Source organism: Aythya fuligula, chromosome 5 (assembly GCF_009819795.1).
Source record: "Aythya fuligula isolate bAytFul2 chromosome 5, bAytFul2.pri, whole genome shotgun sequence".
NCBI classification, from domain to species: Eukaryota; Metazoa; Chordata; class Aves; order Anseriformes; family Anatidae; genus Aythya; species Aythya fuligula.
The window spans coordinates 31,217,882-31,236,863 of record NC_045563.1 but is presented as its reverse complement, the minus strand read 5'-3'; the positions used below and the strand labels follow the sequence as shown (position 1 = coordinate 31,236,863).

Sequence of the window (18,982 nt, the reverse complement as noted above, 5' to 3'; positions counted from 1 at the left end):
TTCACATATTCTGGGGGTGAAATACTTGTCCCAGAGCAGTCTTTTCCAGCCTGTTTTGTGTCCCTTCTCCTTGTTGCATGATGTTAGCATCACACTAATGGAGAGATAGGATAAAACCTGTAGCACAACATTAGTAGTCTATCTGCTAACTTACTGTATTTTATACTCTTACCTAGACAGACATGTGCTCCAGCGTAGCAGTTTTGCAACCAGACTCTGGTTCTGAGAAGAGAAACCACTTCATCAGATAAAGGAAAAGGAAGCTGCTCTTAGAGACACAAATGAAGCAACTGCTTACAAGCTTCTTAATTTTTTTTCACTTCCCTCCTTTTTTTTAAAAAAAAAAAACAACAAAACAAAATAAAACAAAAAAAAACACCTGCTAATTTAACCTTAGCCCTGGGAAAAAGACAACTCACTTATTAGGAAGTATAAAAAATATAAAACAATATAAAAATAATATGAATATAAATATAAATCATAAAACAATATAAAAAATGATCAGGAAATCTATCTATATTTTCAGTAAATTTACATAAGTTTTACTGAAAATATTGTCAAATTACAAAATTAAATGAGTGGAGTATATTACAAACCTCTTATTTAGGATACAATGCATCCTGAAGAGAAACCATTCCACAGAAATGGAACAGCTTTATTTGTATGTGTTTAAAACATAGAAGCTTTTTTTGACCAGAAGACTTGGCACTTTCCCTTTCCAACAAATCTATCACAGAATCAAAGAAAAAACGACTAGAGAAAAACCCATAAAAATACATCATAAGGATTTTAGGAGTTTGTTCCAAAAGAGTTTAATTATTTTCAGGATCTCTGTTACTGTTTTTTTCTGTTTGCCTACTGATGGGAGCAAGTTTGTGCACAGTGTTAGTTAACAGGGGATAACATAATTTCATGCACTTCACCAGTTTGCACATTTGTATATTTTTACATAAACTGAATGTGAGATTGTATGCTGCTTTCATGGGGGTGTTTCTTTTAACAGATAATTCCATTAGGGGAAAAAATGTTACCTAGGCCCAGTTTCTTCTTTACCTCTGTGATCAGAATAATTTATTTTGTGCTCTGATTTGTCCATAAATATTGTTTAGAATGATTGATGTCTGCTTCTAAGAAACTGGGTACAATTTCACTTTAAATATACATCTATTGTGTAATACAAAAACTGGACTATTTGATGATTCAGATGCTAAGGAGAAATGAAACAGATGGGCAAATTTAAAACCTCTCAAATCCTGACTTCTCTGAGAACAGTACTAAACAGCTCTATAATATTTAACTACTGGATGCAGAGATTTGTTTCCTTTTTTTTTTTTTTTTTTTTTTTTTTTTTTTTTTTTTTTTTTTTTTTTCCCCAAACAGAGCATGACTTTTTTATCCACATTTTTTTTCTACTGATTATCAAGTCATGCTATACTTGCAGTCATTCCTTAACTGGTAACATAGCGCCCTCCAGCTTGGTGAAAATTAGGCTTTTCAGCACATAAGGCTGATGATATGTTAGGTTAATTTCTAAAATAAATGTCAGTCAAGCCTTTATTTTCACTGAAAGAAAAGTCATCAGAAAAAGACCTGTTCCCTCACTTTTCACCTGTCTTTCCCTAACATGGCATCTACTAAGAACAATGTCTGATGGCGAGGCTCTGCTCCTCTGTTGAGGGTTCCTGTACTTCACTGAAGAAAAAGCAACTTTTATCATTATTAGAAATTGAGAAATCTAGGTGAATTATTTCTAAATGCCTTTACTGAACAGTCAATAGTGGGAATGAGGAATCAAATGAAACAAGAATGGAGACAATGTATTTTATACATTTCTGGAAGTAAAGATATATGCAAAACAGCAACTCTTGGCAATCCAATTTTTGATACAAACAGCACATTTTTTTCTTTTTTCTTTTTTCTTTTTTTTCTTTTGAGATCTGCATATACACAGTATCTCAAATCAGTCATCTCAGAACTTCAGAACAGGTGTTGGTTGGCAGAGATTGAAGTGCTACTAAAAAAGAACAACTGAAATAGAAAAGCATCAACAGTGGAAAATTGTCTTATCTACAGAAGAAACGATGAATATTTTGTTTAAGTCCTCAATAATTTTATTGCTTGTATTTGAGCTTACAAAAGGTTCAGATCACACATCCCTGTATTTTTTGATACAAGCAGCACGTCCTTGTATGATGGACAAAGATGTAAAGAAAAAAAAAAAAAAAAGCACAGAATTTACAGGTAAAAGCCAGGTTGAGATTCCTAAACCTTAATAAAAGTCTTTATAGTCCCATCATCATCTTCTCACCAAAACGGATTTCAAATATATTACCCATCACCAGATGAAAAGGGGAGGTGTTCAGCACATCATAGGATGGAAGTATGAGTTTGGAAAGCTGACTATTTTGGGCTCCTAGGAGTGAGCAAGAGAATGAATTGCACTTCAAGATCCTTCTGTCAAGAATAAATTAATGTACCATTTTTTAAAAAATCACCAAAATTGGAAGACGTACGAGGAACGGCTGAGGTCACTGGGCCTGTTCAGCCTGGAGAAGAGGAGGCTGAGGGGAGACCTCATCGCAGTCTACAACTTCCTCGTAAGGGGTTGTCAAGAGGCAGGAGACCTTTTCTCCATTAACACTAGTGACAGGACCCGCGGGAACGGGGTTAAGCTGAGGCAGGGGAAATTTAGGCTGGACGTCAGGAGGGGGTTCTTCACAGAGAGGGTGGTTGCACACTGGAACAGGCTCCCCAGGGAAGTGGTCACTGCACCGAGCCTGTCTGAATTTAAGAAGAGATTGGACTGTGAACTTAGGCACATGGTCTGAACTTTTGGGTAGACCTGTGCGGTGTCGAGAGTTGGACTTGATGATCCTTAAGGGTCCCTTCCAACTCAGGATATTCTATGATTCTATGATTCTATGATTCTATGAAAATTAAAGTTAATTTGTCATGATGGCAATACTTTCTGTATTTGCACACTCCAGAAGGGCAAAGCTGCATTGTCTGACAGAACAAATGCAAATTAGGACTATGAGCATAATTCTACCTCTGCCACTGACTCACTATAGCCTTGAGGAAGTCACTCTGTCCTTCTGCACGTAATAATGACATTGTATAGCTCATTTGGGTGTGAGCAGGTTCATTAGTTAATGCTTGATACTGCTGTAAAGTGCAAAATGTTATGTGAGTGTTTGGTATTGTTATTAAAAAAAGAAATAAACAGGAAACATTAGTCAGGTAATGTCATCACTGAGACATTAGATTCCTCAATGACACGGACAATAGAGGCAGTGGCTCAACTAACAGCATTCTTTGTGGACAGAAACATGAAAAACCTGGGATTTCCCACAGCTCTAACACACCAGGTGCATGACGTCAGCCACTGCATCTCCCAGTGCTTCATTCCTCCTGAAACACACAGAACATCTGCCCTGCAAAGCACCAAGGTCAATGGTCAGAAAGCTCTACTTTCATTTTTAAATAATAATCAAACAGATCTCCAGTCTCTTGACTACTTTCCATCTGAGTAGAATGCTTTTTTGATCTGGATTCCGATTGAAAACCCTGGCTTATCCTCATGGAAACTTTTGACGTATGTTATGTCACAATTTCAACTCTTCGCCTGTCAGCATCTGCCACAAATGCTGTAAAACAGAAAGGGGTGCTCAGCTCTGCTCCTAGGAGTCAAAATGCAGTTTCAGGAGAGCCCCTCAGGGGTCCTGCTGTGGATCTAACTAGGGCCAACTAGGATTCCCAGGGAAAACCCCAGGGTTGCCAGCACCCCTCCTCAGGGCATGACCTCTCCCTGTGTGCTCTGCACCCCGGAGCCACTCCCAGCCATGCCACTTGTTCTCATGCAAAAGACCAAAGGTCTTTCTTGTGCATCGCTGGAGTTTTCTCCTGTAAAGTGCTTATGTTGCCTACGGTATAAGGGATGTGGTGGCAGCCTGAAGATGGGCTGAGGGCTGCACAAAGGCAGTCACAGCTACTGGTGGCCAGAAGCTGGTGATGGCCTGGCAGTGAGAGATGTACAGAGATGTACTGGAGAAAGGATCCACTTGGTAGTGGATGAGGGGCACTTTGGCGTACATCTTGCAACTGGGCTGCACAAAGTGCAATTTCACTGTGTTTTCCCAGGAAGACCCCCCAGTCCTGTTATCACAACGCATCCTGAAGTCCCCGTGTCCGTTCCCACACCCAAAATGGCTCCTCAACGGCTTCACTCATACTCAGCGCCCACACCCAGCCTGGCAGCCCGCCGCCACACCGCGTGGGACCCTCCGTGCCCTCTTCCAAAATGGCAGCCACCAACTTCAACCGGTACGGGCTGGAAAGCCTTCCCCCTCCCTTTCCCTTTAGCAAAATGGCGGCGAAGCGCGCTCACGCCCCGCCCTCCGTAGGTGATTGCCAGGTTGCGCGGTCACGCGGTGGGCGGGGGCGAGTCGCCGGGGGGCCGGGGCGGGGCGGGGCGGGGCGGGGAGACGAGACCGGGATGGGGACGGAAGGGATGGGGCGAAAGGGGCTGGGACCGGCTGGGATGGGAGCAGCCGCGATGGGAGCAGCCGCGCTTCCCCCTCGCCCTGCGGCTCTGCTTTGCGTTTGGCTTCTGCTCGGCTCCAGCTGGGGCCCGGGTCCCCCTGGGGTCGGTGCCGTTCCGCGTCCAACGGCCACCTACGTGCTGGACGCCGGCAGCGGGCTGGGCAGGCAGTTCGACGGCATCGGCGCGGTCAGCGGCGGAGGGGTGAGTGCTGCCCCGGGACCCTGGCGTGGGGGGACGGGGGAGACCGGAGGGAGGCTGCGGGGCCGGGAGTGGGGGGTCCGAGGTGCTCCCGGTGCGTTTGGTACGGGGTGAGGCGAGGCGGGGGGCTCGGGGAGAGCAGGAGTGATGCCGCTGGGGGGCTGCGCTTTGCTTGTGGTAAAGCTGCGTCCCTGTTCTCTAAACTTTCTTCTTTGAAGTGTCTCAGAGCAGCAGGCACTTAAAGTCTGCAGAAATACACAAGTGAAGGGTTAGAAAAAGCTTGTTGTTTGTGCTTAGCAGAGCTCCTGATGCTACGTTTACTTTGGTAGTTTTATTAACTACATGAAAGTGCCCAGGCTGAAAAATTGGGATATACTTCTGTATTTGAAAGATAAGGTGTTCATATTTTCACCTTCTTTCTGTTTTAGGCCACATCTAGACTCCTCGTGAACTACCAAGAACCTTATCGCTCGCAGATTTTAGATTATCTGTTCAAGGTAAAGCCTGTTTCACTGCTATTCTGCATGAAATTTGGCATTATTATTTTTTATTGTTGAATGTTGGGACTCTATGGAGTAGTCAGTATTACTTAGGATTAGACAAACTCCTTATAAATCATTCACTTCAAAGTTGATTTTTTGACTTAACACCTGAACATTGTAGTAGAATAGAAAAAGTAATAGGTTGTGTTAGTAACTGCAAGTTGTAGATGGCTGCGTAGCTAAGAGTGGAATGGTCTATCTCAGAGAGAGATTAGATCTGTTAGTGCTAGGTTGTATGCTAATTCACAGTGTAGGGAAACATTCAGCTTTCTTTTTTGAAAAGGTTACTTAACTGTTTTCAAGATTAGTAATTAAGAATGCAATGTTTACATGTGTTACATATTTTTTTCAGTCTCTCTGACTTTATTTTTATTATGGTTTAACTCTGCGTGTATTGTTGTGGGATAAATAAATAAATTGTTCTCTCATAAAGAATGAGCTTCCTAGCGCTTCACAAGAGTTTTGATTCTGCTATGAAGAGCTAGAAGGCTCATTCTTCTGGGACAAGAACAGAACCAGTAAGAGTAGTTGGTAGTCTAGTGTGTGAGTTCCGAAACCAAAGGAACAAGTTGCCTTCCTTCAGAATATGACATCTGCCAATATTACATATCTGATAGGTGCTAACTGTACAAAAGTTATTTTTATCAGAATCTTAAATTTTAGTTGTTGTCCTTGACAGTCAGCATGTTGTTCAGGAGCTTATTTCTTCTAATTATAAAAATTACTCTTTTTTTGCCTGTTCCCAACATATTTTTATCATTAATTTGGGGCTAAATGAGGGCTGAATAATTCTGTGGCTACAATAAATGGCTTAGTTGTTTGTTATCATTGTAGGAAGTGGGTCGGACAGGTTTGATTTGAGTATGGATAGATTCACAAAATGTGAAAACTTACGCCTGGACTGCATCATTTCAATAGACTGTTCCAAACTAGTGTACTTCCAGTACAAGTGCAGTTACTGTAGAAGGAGTACAAATGTTACTGGTTTGTAAGCTGCTGTAAGTGTAACCTGTGGAGTTACTCAACTTAATATATGGTAAGATTATTGCCCTGAACAGTAATAACTTGTTTTGCTTTTGGCACTGTAAATTACTCTGCTGAAAGAGGATGTCATGTCACTTTCAAGTAGTGTAATCCAGATGGCTGGAGGGGAATAGTTTACTGTGTAGTTTAAAATTGGTTACAAAGGGTAGAGTAAGGCATAATATCTGACTGGAGTTTGGAGACCAAAATTGTGTGCTACAACACACATTATGAGTTTTCTGAAGGAGTCAAAAGGATTGTGATAAAAGAAAATCTAGCTGAGAGGTTGTGATTTTCAAATTATTTTTGGTGTGTTCTTTCACCAAAACTTCTGAAAATGTCAGATAAGTGGGAAACAACTTTGCCTCATTCTCTTTATCTTTTAATGCCTGACTTACACAGTAGAGATGAAAAAGGGTATGTATTAGAAGTTTAAAATAACATATGGAGGACTCATGGTAAACTGGGAAACATTTGCTTCTTATTTAAAAAACAAAGCAACAACAAAAAACTGTATGCCAAGCAAATTATTGTCTGTGTACCTTTTTTCTTTTATTGAAGTGCATTCTTAAGTCTTGAAACTTTTTTTTTAGATGCCAAAATTATACTTTAGTAATTCCATGAAGGAAGCCAGCTCCATTAGTGCTTATTAATATAATGATTAGTTAGAGTTGCTCAAGCCAGAGCTTACAAAACCACCAATGGCTGAATGAACATACTAGGAATAGGATGACTTACATGTGCTTAAATTCTGTATTCTGTCTACTAGTCAGAGGCAAGGGAAACAGGATAGTGGACCAAGCGGCTATTTGTTCTCCATTATGGCACCTTTCCTTTTCTCATGCTTTCTGTCTGTAGGTTATTTCTGACTCCTTCACATAAGGAGTGTAATCCTTTAGACCAATGAACAAATTAATTACAAGGATAACAGCTCTGATTATTTTTTTTTTTAAGGAAATAATAAGCTTGACTTCTAATAACATTAGAAATACAGTTGTGTTCCTCATGTAGCTCATTCTGCATTAAGAACTCTTCAATAATTTCTTTAACAAAATCAATTTAAGATCTGCAGAGTGGGGGGAAGTATCATTAACTGTGCAAGAGTCAGTGAAACTGGCTAAAGGTAAATTTTTATTTCTCTTTACCAGTTTCCTTCGGAAGCAGAATTTCTTGTAATCTCACATTGCACCTGATATGGGTGTTTAATAAAAAAGTATTGAATTTCCAGCATCCTCAAAACTGTGCACTTATTTGTTTCACAGTTCTTTTCAATAGTCCGACTTCTCTGTTTCTTTCTCTTTTTCCTAGCCAAATTTTGGTGCTTCTTTGCATATTCTCAAAGTAGAGATTGGAGGCGATGGCCAGTCAACAGGTATGGATTTTACAGGGTTTAACTACTCATTGCAATGTTCTGTTAGCGACATGTCCTGCATGCTGCACTTGAGTTAAAAAATGCAGGTATGTTGTGTAGTTCTACTGAAGTTGCACAAAAAGATCAGAGACAATGTCTGCCAACTTGTAGACGAGAAATTTACACTAAGTTCTTAATATAATATAATGGTTAATAGGTTGTGTTCTAGACTAAGTAAGTTCTTTTTCCTTCCAAGGTTGGGGAAGCTTTCTGAATTGCAGAGCATTTCTCAAACACTAGTTTTGCAATACGAACGCTGTAAAACTTTTCTAGGGATAGGTAGTATATGTCTTAAAAACATGAAAATGCACAGACAGCTGATCAGAAGCAGTTAATGTTTCTTTGGTTTCATGGCTGCAACATTTCATTGGGGTGTCCTTGTCTGACTGACAGTATGCACTTTTTTTTTGCCTGGCCACAATTGCAGGTGAAAAAGTCTTGGTGCAGTTTGCCTAGTTCATTATATTTACATATAAGAGAAATGGAGTAATACATGTTTATTAACTGTTTGTTATTGAAAATTAAGAGTAACTAAATTACTGTTTATAATGTTTTTTTCTTCTTTGCCCCTCCCTCCTATATGTCAGCATTTAGACATAACCTGCTCATTATACCTTCTACCATGTTTTTTCCTTCTAACCTGTAACATTCGCAGTAGTTGTTAAGACCAAGATGATAATGCTAAATCTATATTTAGGATTATACCTGTGAATATAAAATGGTTCAATAGTTAACCAGATTCTGATGCAAAAAAAGAGGGCATAATCTTTTTTTTTAAAAATACCAATCAAATGGAAATTTATGCTAAGTTAATATGCTAAGAACGAAGGGTGGCAAGTCTTGCATGTTCCCTTCCACTACTCATTTTGCTTTGAAGCAAAACAAAGAATGTGTGAACCGTATTGGAGTTGTGTGCCTGCATGCTGTGGCAGTGAGCAATACAGAAAACTTGATAATGTGTAACAGCTTATGACACAGAAGATAATTGTAAACTACCTGTCTCTTTCCTTCCTAGATGGCACTGAGCCCTCCCATATGCACTATGAAAATGATGAGAACTACTTCCGGGGCTACGAATGGTGGCTGATGAAAGAAGCTAAAAAGAGGAACCCCCAAATTAAACTGATAGGTAAATTGTTGCATGCTTTAGGATTTATATGCTTTTTTTCTAAAAAATAAAAAAATATATATATATATGCTTATATGCTTTTTTTTTTATGTTGCAGTAGGCAAAGTAGAGAATCTCTAGTGTTTGTTAATCTTGCATTGATAGTTCCCTTAAAAATACTATTTTTGCTTTGCTATAGTAGAATAACATTCTGAACAGTGAATCTCTAATAATTTGCTTGCATGAAGTAACATTAATGTTTAGATGTTATCACAGTGATGAATATAAATGATTTATTCTGATGGGTGAATTTCTGAATAATAAGTAGAGTAAAAAAAAAAAGGGGGAAGAATAAAGTAAACTTACAGGAAGTATGGATCTGTAAATCTTCCATGCACCAAGTTCAATTATATGTCCTTATTACAAACTTGTCACCTTCCCTCCCCATTACAATGCTTTCTGTCTTTGCTTTATAATTTGTTTGAGACATACATAGTTGAGCTATAAGAAGACTTAGCTGTTTCTCTGTTTTGATCATGGGTTGTGTATGTGCTGTGACAGTACGAATGTGTAACCATAGATTTTACATGAAACACTTTACAGAATGTATTTCACATGAAAGAAGGGATTTTTTTTATTCTGCAAAAACAGTTTCAAAAATGAACATTGATATAAATAATTTGATTCTGTAGTGAGGTGCTAGATAGCATGTGTGTACTTCCTGAAACTGGAAGCAATCTTTCTTACTAATCATGATAGATCTTGATTCTGAAACAGAAAAGTCAGCACACATCTCTCAGTGCTGTTTTGAGCAAATATTTTTGTCTTTGTGAAACTATTAACACTGAACTAGTTATAAACTAAATGCTGGGCTCTTCCATGTGTGAAGGCCACCAGTATTCCCTGGTGAATTCTAAAATTATCTGATGGACTTGGCATTTCAAGATATTTGCATTTCTCTTAGCTTTTTGAAACAGTGAAATTGAACTTGATATTGAATACAAGTGCCTTTTGCTATTGATAATGCCTTCATATAGTATATGATTGCTTCCATTTTGTATGTGGTTGCAGAATGTATTATTATAATTCTTACCTTTGTAAGAGCAAGCCAGAAATCAGCAGTCTCTGCAGGGCAGAGAAACCTCATAATTCAAACAAAATACACTGCATCATTTGATTGTATACTTCTATCTCAATCTATCTTCGTTTTAGTCTGAATAATTATTAATGTGCAGCATAGCAACCAGACAAGGAAATAAATGTGGCTTGTGACTTGTTTCTGGTTTTTCATATAGTTTACTTGATTGTGTTGTACTCTTATAACAAAGTGACAATATGAATGACAATTTGTGAAGTCTTTTATGACTAAGTCATGCAAGAGACAAGTTCCCTCCAAAGTAAGTTATAACAAATGTGCACATCTGTAAGTAGTAAAAATATTTTGAAAGTAACCTTTAAAGTATTTCAAAGGCTTTACTTCCAGGAGCTTGAAAGGTTGTCAGTGATGTTTGTGTTCTTTCCCTGTGATAATTCTGTTCATATAATTTATCAATATATGTAAACTTCCTGCTTTTAGAGTATCTTCCTCTCTGTATCACCAGACAGATATCCTTTCTCAGTAGTCTAATGTGTTATTCCAGTTTCAACAACAGGATTATTCAGTCATCTGATGCTTCTTTTTATTTGATATTGCTTCAAATTTCAGTCAGCAAAATTTAAAAGGTGTTTTCAGATAAGAAAGTTGTATTTTGTCCTACAAAAAGAAGTGGGACCAAAACATAAAGATTACTTTAATTACTTGCAAGTCTCCAAAAATATGACAGTTTTGCTGGCACCAGCTGTTGTATGCTACCAGTTTACGTGTCTAATTACCCCTCATTCAGGCATCAGATTTTGCCTTATTCACCCCCAAGGCATGACTTGGTACAGGATTTGCCAATCAGGTTCTCTTAGACAAGCGCTGTGGTGAACAGTAAGCTTACAGTCTATGACTGATTATTAACAACTTCCTGTTATTGAACACTTGATTTGAGGAAAAAGGTAAGAGGATATGGCTTTGAATTTACCTGTGATGTCTTATACAGTGTCAGCTGAAAATGTAGGAGGATCTACTGAGGTTAATTTGTTATTGTAACCACAAGATCTAGAAAGCTGCTGACACTTGAAAATGCTTTTTCATGATCCTATTCTTTCGTCCTCTATTATGATCAGATCATCACTTGTTCTGGAATTCATACTCAGGAGACTAACAAATTTTGGTGTTTAGTATTGATCCTTTGTCTATAACTTTGTGAACTGTTATCCCAAAGTCTTCAGAATGTTAAGCCTGTTAGAACTAATGCTACACATAGCATATGCACATATACAGAAATATTGCATGTAGTCAGTTGCTCTGTAGTAATCATAGGATAATTTGGGTTGGAAGGAACCGTAAATGACATCAAATAACCCTCCCACCCCCCCACTGTGGGCAGGGGCACCTTTCATTAGATCAGGCTCCTCCCCTAAAGCCCCATCCGACCTGGCCTTGAATGCTTCCAGGCATGGGGCATCCACAGCTTCACAACCTGTTCCAGTGCTTCACCACCCTCTGAGTAAAGAATTTCTTCTTTATATCTAATCTAAATCTGCCCTCTTTTAGTTTAAAGCCATTCCCCTGCACTCCTTGATAAAGAGTCATTCCTGATCTTTCCTGTAGGCTTCCTTACAGTACTGGAAGGGATGGGTTCCTAGCTTTTTTCTTTTTTTAAAAAAAATATATATATTAACAGTTTTGATTGTTATTTATATTACAGCATATTCTGTTGTAAAATGAGTAATGTTTTATTGTCTTCATTGAAACTATGTGAATCTGAAGGACATATCTGCTTCTATGATTTATGTAGTACAAATTACAGCTAGCTCTTGAATCTTGCTTAAGTGGACAGTCTACTTTACTCAGTATTTTATTCTTTTGTTTTTATTCTCTCTTCAGGATTACCCTGGACGTTTCCAGCATGGATAGGGAAAGGTGAAAACTGGCCCTATGACTATCCACATGTCACTGCTTACTATATTATTTCTTGGATATTAGGAGCTAAACAGTATCATGATCTGGACATTGACTATATCGGGGTCAGTAAAGCACAATTTCCAGTATATGTTGTCTATCTTCATTCCTAAGATTTTTGTTCTTTTCTCTTTGTTGATTACTGGGTGAAAGAGGGATGAGAAATAGTAATTGCAGTTTTGGGTTTTTCTGTTGCAGTGAGAAAGGAAGAAGTTATGCTAGTTTAGTCTTTCTGCAATACTGGCCAATAATTCTGAAACAGTATAAAATGGCTAGATTCCTGCCTTCCCAATTCTAGAATGAAATTACCGGATAATTTGAGGATTTTGAAACCTGTTTGAAACTTGGTCTTGTAATTTCCTTCCTTGCTTGCTCTGCCTGGGTTTCAGAAGTAACTGCCTAACAAAAAAACATGAAGACTTGGAGTTTGAGAGTAATATAACACGGCTTCTTGACATACAATATGGTTACTATTTTTGCTGAAGGGCAACCCTCTACAACTTTTTCCATTTTTGCTTCCGTTATTTAGAGTAGGTTAAGGTGCACATGTTACAGTATAGTATAACTGCTCTGTTTTGTTACAGAGCAATAGATAGAAGTAGTAAGTGAGTATCTGAGAAAAATGTAACTTGGAGGTGAGAGGGAGAAGCCCACAATCTGGAAGAAACACTTCAAATTCATTATTTGACAGAGATCTAATGCTTTCTTTTTTTTTAATTCTGCTTAAGAAAATGTCTGGATAGGATTCCTTTAAAAGCACTGCACTTATTCTGGGCTTCTAAGTGTTTTGATATGAGAGTTGTTTAACTGCAGAAAAGCTGAAAATCAACAGTCCAGAGGGAGGGTCTCAAAGTTATAGTTTCCATCCCTCTAGAAAAGCCTGAGCTTTCTACTGTAATGTGGGAAGGTGCATATATATGATATGTCTCTCTTCTGGAATATGTCCCCTTTGTTGCTGGCTGACTTCATCTGTGTCAGTCTTGCATGCTGGGTAACACAGCAATACTTCAGAAATTGAATTTGGGGAGGTGGAACATACCTTCTGCTCTAAAAGCACAGGAAGGTGAAAATTTAAAACCAGGTAAGTTCTGCAGATTAAATATTTGATGAATGTCTGGCTGCTGTACTGTTACTTGACGTTGCAATTGGCCTTTTGGGTTCTATATCTCTAAGGAAGAGGAAGTTGTGATTCTACAAGCAGCGTGCTGACAGTTCATGTTGTCTATTTTCTTGGTGAGTATTATATGAAAGAAACACAGGAAAGGAGTTAGGTCTGTGAAGGCTCAGAACCTGACAAAACAATTTTAATGCTGCTCTGATTCTACATTGTTTTCCTTCTGTTCTGGTTTGTAGCATGTGCTATATAATATACATAATTAGTTTTTTTATGGTGAGCCACACAGTAAGTAATTTTTTTGTAATTCAGAAATCAACTGATCATATTAACACTTGTGGAAAGATCTAGAAATATCCTTTAGGTGTTTTTGTCCTATAAAGAAACAAGCCTGCAAGTCTTCCTGAATTCTTCTCATTTATACAGAGTTTTCACTAGACAGAAGATACGTGTTGTGAGGACTTGCCTAGAACCAGCCAACAAGAAACACCAAGCTCTTGGCACATTTGAGTGGCAGGCTATGGTCAAAATCAAACAGACATCTTCCAGTTGGATGAAACTGTCAGTTTGTAGATAGCTGGGTGACCTTCACCTACCGGGGCACACATAAGACCTTTACTGGTGAACATGAGTCATAGTGCTCATATTGCAGGTCAGGAAAAGTAAGAAGGTTTTTGACTTGGCATTTTGTTGTCCCTGATATTTGGTAGAAAGGAACGCCTCCGTTCCTGCTCTTGAATTTTAGGCTGTGTTTAGCTTAAACACCCTTTCCATAAAACAGGGCAATCCAGAGCAATCTAAGTAAAGACACATAAAACAATATGATTTAAACTATACTGTGTTTCTCTTGTATTTAGCTATGGATATAGTCCTGTATAAATTATAAAGAATTCAAAGTTTCAAGGAATTATGTCCTGAAACTGTAGGCAATCATTCAATGAAGCAGTCATTTTCTCTCTCCATATTAGGGTATGGCAACAAGGGCCCGTTCTGTATGACCATGCCTTGAAGCCACAGTGTTTTTTTTTCGAGAGGAATTCTAACAAACTGTAGGCCCATAATGCTAATAATGTGTAATGTGGCAAACTGTTGTAGAGCTCCCACAGCATTAAAGCAAGAATACAGGCAGTAGGTCCAAAAGTTAGATAAAACAAGCAGCTGTTTGGAACTTTCATATCAGCTCTCCAGCGGAGAATTCTATAACAAAACCAACCAGAACACTTTCTTCTAGGAAACTAGAACGGTGGAGTTCATTAATGATTGTGTAATCTCATTTTATATAAATATATAAATATAAATAAAATCTTTTGTTATCTGTCCTGACTTCTCTAAATGGCTTTTTACTTTTTGCTTTATAGATATGGAATGAAAGGGCATTTAATAGCAAATATATCAAGGTATGTATTTTTTTTTCCCTTCTCTAAAGTGAAATGTGCTTCTGAAGTTTGTCTTTATCCTATGTCAATGATTAGCTTTGCTGACTTTGCCTAGAAAAGAGACCTTAATCCTGCAACTGCTTCACTTACATGTAGTGGTAGCAGACAAAGAATGCTAATGGAGCCAATTCTTTAGATTTTTTTTTTCTTCTGAAACTTATTTTGAACTTTGTGTCGGTGTATGGTAAATATGTGGAACACTTTAATGGAGGCTCCACCTGAATCATCCAAATTTGTTTTTTTTACTGTCTTAGAGTTAACTATAAAATAAGTCACAGATCTGCAATTGCTTAAAAATTCTCTAGTGAAGTTCAAGTGGATATCATATCCTTAGATTATTGTTATAAAACTGCAAGTTCTTATATTTTCTGCTGTATTTCTCTGTTTTCTAATCTACTTTTGTCATAATGTAAAGTTTCTTTATTTTAACTATGCAAAAGTCAATGCATCATGTTTGAAATGAATTGGAGAGAGACAGTATTTCACATAACTGACACTGAGGTGAGGTATCACTAAGCTATCACTGCTCCCCTTGCCACGTACACTTCTCTGGAAGCTTGCTTCTATTTATGTTGAAGTAGAAACTTAAGTTTAAGCTTCTGCTATATTCACTTCCTTGTTGCTGCTTCAAAGCTAAAAAGCAATTGCATTTCTGCTTTTTAAAAGCAAATAAAAGTTGAACCGAGTGTGTAGAAAATTGTCAAATTTCCTTACAGAACACAGCAGAGGTTGGATCCCATCTGCCTAATTATTCAGTTAGTGGCTATTAGAAAAGTTACAGTTCTTACAGTTTGTGTACACTGGGTAAGGTTAGTCATGTCGTTTGACCTTGGACCTTCTGTCATTATTTTATTCATTGATTAATTTCAATAGAATAGTACAGTAGAATGGTGTACAACAGTCAAACATGGTATTAAGGGTGGAGGGGGGGAAGCACACCCTTTCATAAGGCTGGGATATGAAATTCTGCCTGTTCATAAAAACTGGGTGTTCTCCTGTAAAACCTTTTTTCCTTCCTATTGTATAAGTAGATGAGTAGCTTTAGATATATTTCCTATGATTTGTAAGCTGCTTTGAGCGAGGGAGGTCAGGAAGCACTGGCAGAAAACTGTGCTGGCATTATACCTGGTACAGACAAAGAGAAACACCTTATCCATTTTTATGAGTTTCTTGTTAACAGATATGTTAATCAACTATGTATCGTAAACTGATTTATCTGGTTCACTGCCAGCACAGCAACTTAGTTTCTAAGACTGTAGTGGGTTTATGGTCATAACTTAGACCAACTTCTGCTAGTTATGCTTCGTTTCACTACTAATTGTATTAAAGTGATTTTGTAGCAGCCTGTGAAAGTTAGTCTAGACCATTGGTTCCTTTTGGACGCAGAGGTTTGGCAGTAGTTTTATTGACATACAAAATCCATGCCAGAGAAAATGCAAAAGCACTAAAGTGTGACATAAAACACCTTGGTATCTATGCCAAGTTGTCATGTTTCTTCATGCATGTCTAGTAGCAAAACTCTTGTGGATTTTGTTAGTGAAGCTGCTTAAATCCCTGTCCAAACTTGTTCAGTGGGTATGTTTAGAATCCTTTTAAAATATGTCATCCTGATGTGTGTTTAGTACAAGCAATAGGCTTTTTTTCTAATGTAGGAAAAGCGTTTGTAGGGCTGCCTCTATAATAAAACAAACAAACCAAAACAACAGCAGAATGTAGAAACTAGACGTTTTCTGCCTTATTTAGTGCCAAGAAATTTAGGTGCTGGGATTTTCTTTCTTTGAAAGAGAAGTTATCCACTGATCAGGTATAGGCTAAAGGAAAAATCTGAGGATACTAATAGTCTCCTAAAGGATAATTACAATCATAAGTAATTTCTGCTGGTAGGAAGTAGAGGGAAATGCTCATGCCTGGGCTGTTTAAATAGAAATCCAATGTTGCTCAGTACCTATGTTATAAAAGCAAAACCAAACAGAACTGAAAACACTTGCTTACAGTCTGGAATAAGGCAATGCAAGTAGGATAGAAGATAGAGTAATGTGCTTTTTGAGCTGAAAGTTTTATTTGTTCACTACCTAGGTGATATGTTGCTAGGAAAGTTGATGAAACAAGCTTTTGTAAAAAATAAGTATTGGAGAGAAGGCAGATCTTATTATAAATAAAATACTAATTTTATTTCACTATATCACTGATTGAAACAGGTTCTTTTTTGCTCGGTCCTCTGCAGCGTCACCTGGATGTTTTCTAATCTGTTTGCCTTGGCTTCCAGATGTGAGGAGAATGTGGAGAACAACTCTAGAGCAGATGCATTCTACATGTTAGCTTTTTTAGCACAATTGAATTGGGACAACTTTTGGCTTCTAGAGCTATATTTTTAAAGTTTTACCCTAAAATCACCAAAACATTCATTGAAAAGTATCAACCTTCACCCGATTAATTGATATAATGTTTTATTTAACCCTTGTTTTATCATTTGTTCTCTTACTCTGTGCTGCCATGTGGCACATCTATTCTATAATCAATGGTTCTGCTTGCAGTCAGCCATTTGAAAAAGACTTACTAAAATGTTCAGCAAACATATTCTATAACGACAAATACATGACACAGATCAGTTTAAATTCTTCGTTATTTTGCTAAATTTTTACTTATATGAAATTATTTTAGTTGCTTCATCCACTAAGGCTCCAGTTGTGTTTCTTATAAAGTAGAAGAAACAGAACAGGGAAGCAATGATTCTGTGGCTTGTCAATTCTTCCAACTATATTTTTAAATACTGTCATATTAAATTGACCCTAAAATTTAATGAGTATCTTCATACAAATGCCTGTACTGGGGTTTGGGGTGGCTGGAATGACATCATTCTGCATATGTTACTGTGGAGTACATTGTGTGTCTACAATTCTGTGTCCTTGGTACTTACTTTCTTACATGGATGTTCTGCAACATTTCTAGTTATTTTGTTCTACTGAGCTATCTTTATGATTAGGCAGTTTTTCTGAATGTCTAACCTACTAAATCTTGCTGTATGTCCATTGGGTGTTACCTTTTGTCTTAGTTCTATCTGCTCCAGAGGGCTGCTAATGTCCTTCCTCTTTCAAAGACCACTTAGGTCTTTGAATATGGTCATGTCTTCCCTCAGTTTATTTTCTAGGTTAAACAGCACTGGTCATGACAATCTTCTTTGTAGGTCATACTTTAAGTCTTATCTGTCATCTCTGCTGTGGAATAGGTAGAAAGAATCTAAATCTAGAAATGCACAGTTCAGAAACAAGTACAACTTCCCTTTTCCCTCGCAATACACTGGCACTATTTCTCCTTTGGTGAACCACCATCATCCTCAGAACCATTTCATCAGACTTTCTGTTTACTTTGTGGTATACACCAGTTATTGGTGCAGCTTGTTGTACTAAAAGTCATTTATGAGTGAATAATTTCTGGACTATTCTAATTTGTCAAATTCCTGCTTGCTTTGGATCCTGCACAAATTTAAGGGATGTACTTTGTCCATGAAGTATTTTAATAAAAATAATTATATCTATGGAAGTTCTTTCTACATCCCAATTCAGAAGTCTTTGCAGGCTCATCCTGATCTGGTCCTTACTGCAAGTGGATAGATGGCTCTTACTTTTATTTTCTAGTAGTTTTCCTACTTGTAGTATGTTGTTTTAATTCTAGACATCAGTTAGGAAAGTATTGTGGGAAACATCTTCAAATGCCTCAGTTTCTTAAGATTTTTTGTTAGTTAACTAGTCTCTAAAAATATTTTCTTTTCAGGAGTGTCATTTTTGTCTACCTGTGTATCTTCTCCAATTTCTTTACCCCAATTGAGTCAAACATGTTTATAGACTTTGAAAGTGCTGTTATCATTGAACTGGCAATATCTTCTCTTCCAGTCAGGTGCTTAGTATTGTACAGTACTTAGGGCTAGAAATGGAAATTCTGCAGTCACATGTTGAAGAAAGTATCTGACAAATACTGGGGAGTAGACCTTGAGATTTAACGTCTTACAGTGGTTTAGGTTGGCAAAATGATCTAGGCTCGTCTTCAGTTTTCTGAAATGTTTAGTGTGTTTTCCTCTGATCTCTTCTTGTTACTGAAGAATTCTGAAAACCATCACACTGATGGCTATCAGGAACAAAATTTAAATAGATAAAACTTCTCTGATGTGTTCACTCTTTAATCTGTGCCACGTTTGTAAGAGTAAGACTGGGTGCAGCCTGATGATTAAGTTGATACAAGGCTGTAGCATCGATCTAGCCTCACTGTGGTTTTGCTTTTATGAAAAAACCTGTACCAAACTAATGCTTATTAAAACCAATATCATTTGTAGAATTATATTGTTTAAATAGTGGAAAAGCTTTTTTTTTTTTTTTTTTTTTTTTTTTTTTTTTTTGCAAACAGCTTCTGACAGCATCTGATCTTAATATTGTCAGGGATACTCAATAAAATGTTTCATGCTATGAGTTTCAAATTACAGTGACTTTAATAATTATACCTTTACAAACTTTTTAGTAAGCTTTATGCTTTGAAGGCTTCAAGAACAGAACTTCACTGCTTGTCT

General features: G+C 37.5%; 1 protein-coding gene across 2 annotated transcripts in view; it reads left to right on the top strand.

The window, feature by feature from the left end:
• The first annotated feature begins 4,497 nt into the window (after nucleotides 1–4,497).
• The window catches only part of GALC (galactosylceramidase), a 40,547-nt gene continuing 26,062 nt past the window's right edge, over nucleotides 4,498–18,982 (top strand). For both annotated transcript variants that reach the window (XM_032188022.1, XM_032188023.1), the window contains exons 1-6: nucleotides 4,498–4,744; nucleotides 5,170–5,238; nucleotides 7,615–7,678; nucleotides 8,733–8,846; nucleotides 11,800–11,939; nucleotides 14,347–14,385. In XM_032188022.1, the coding sequence (XP_032043913.1) occupies nucleotides 4,511–4,744; nucleotides 5,170–5,238; nucleotides 7,615–7,678; nucleotides 8,733–8,846; nucleotides 11,800–11,939; nucleotides 14,347–14,385 (660 nt within the window). In that variant the 5' untranslated portion in view covers nucleotides 4,498–4,510. The remainder of the gene's footprint in view (nucleotides 4,745–5,169; nucleotides 5,239–7,614; nucleotides 7,679–8,732; nucleotides 8,847–11,799; nucleotides 11,940–14,346; nucleotides 14,386–18,982) is intronic.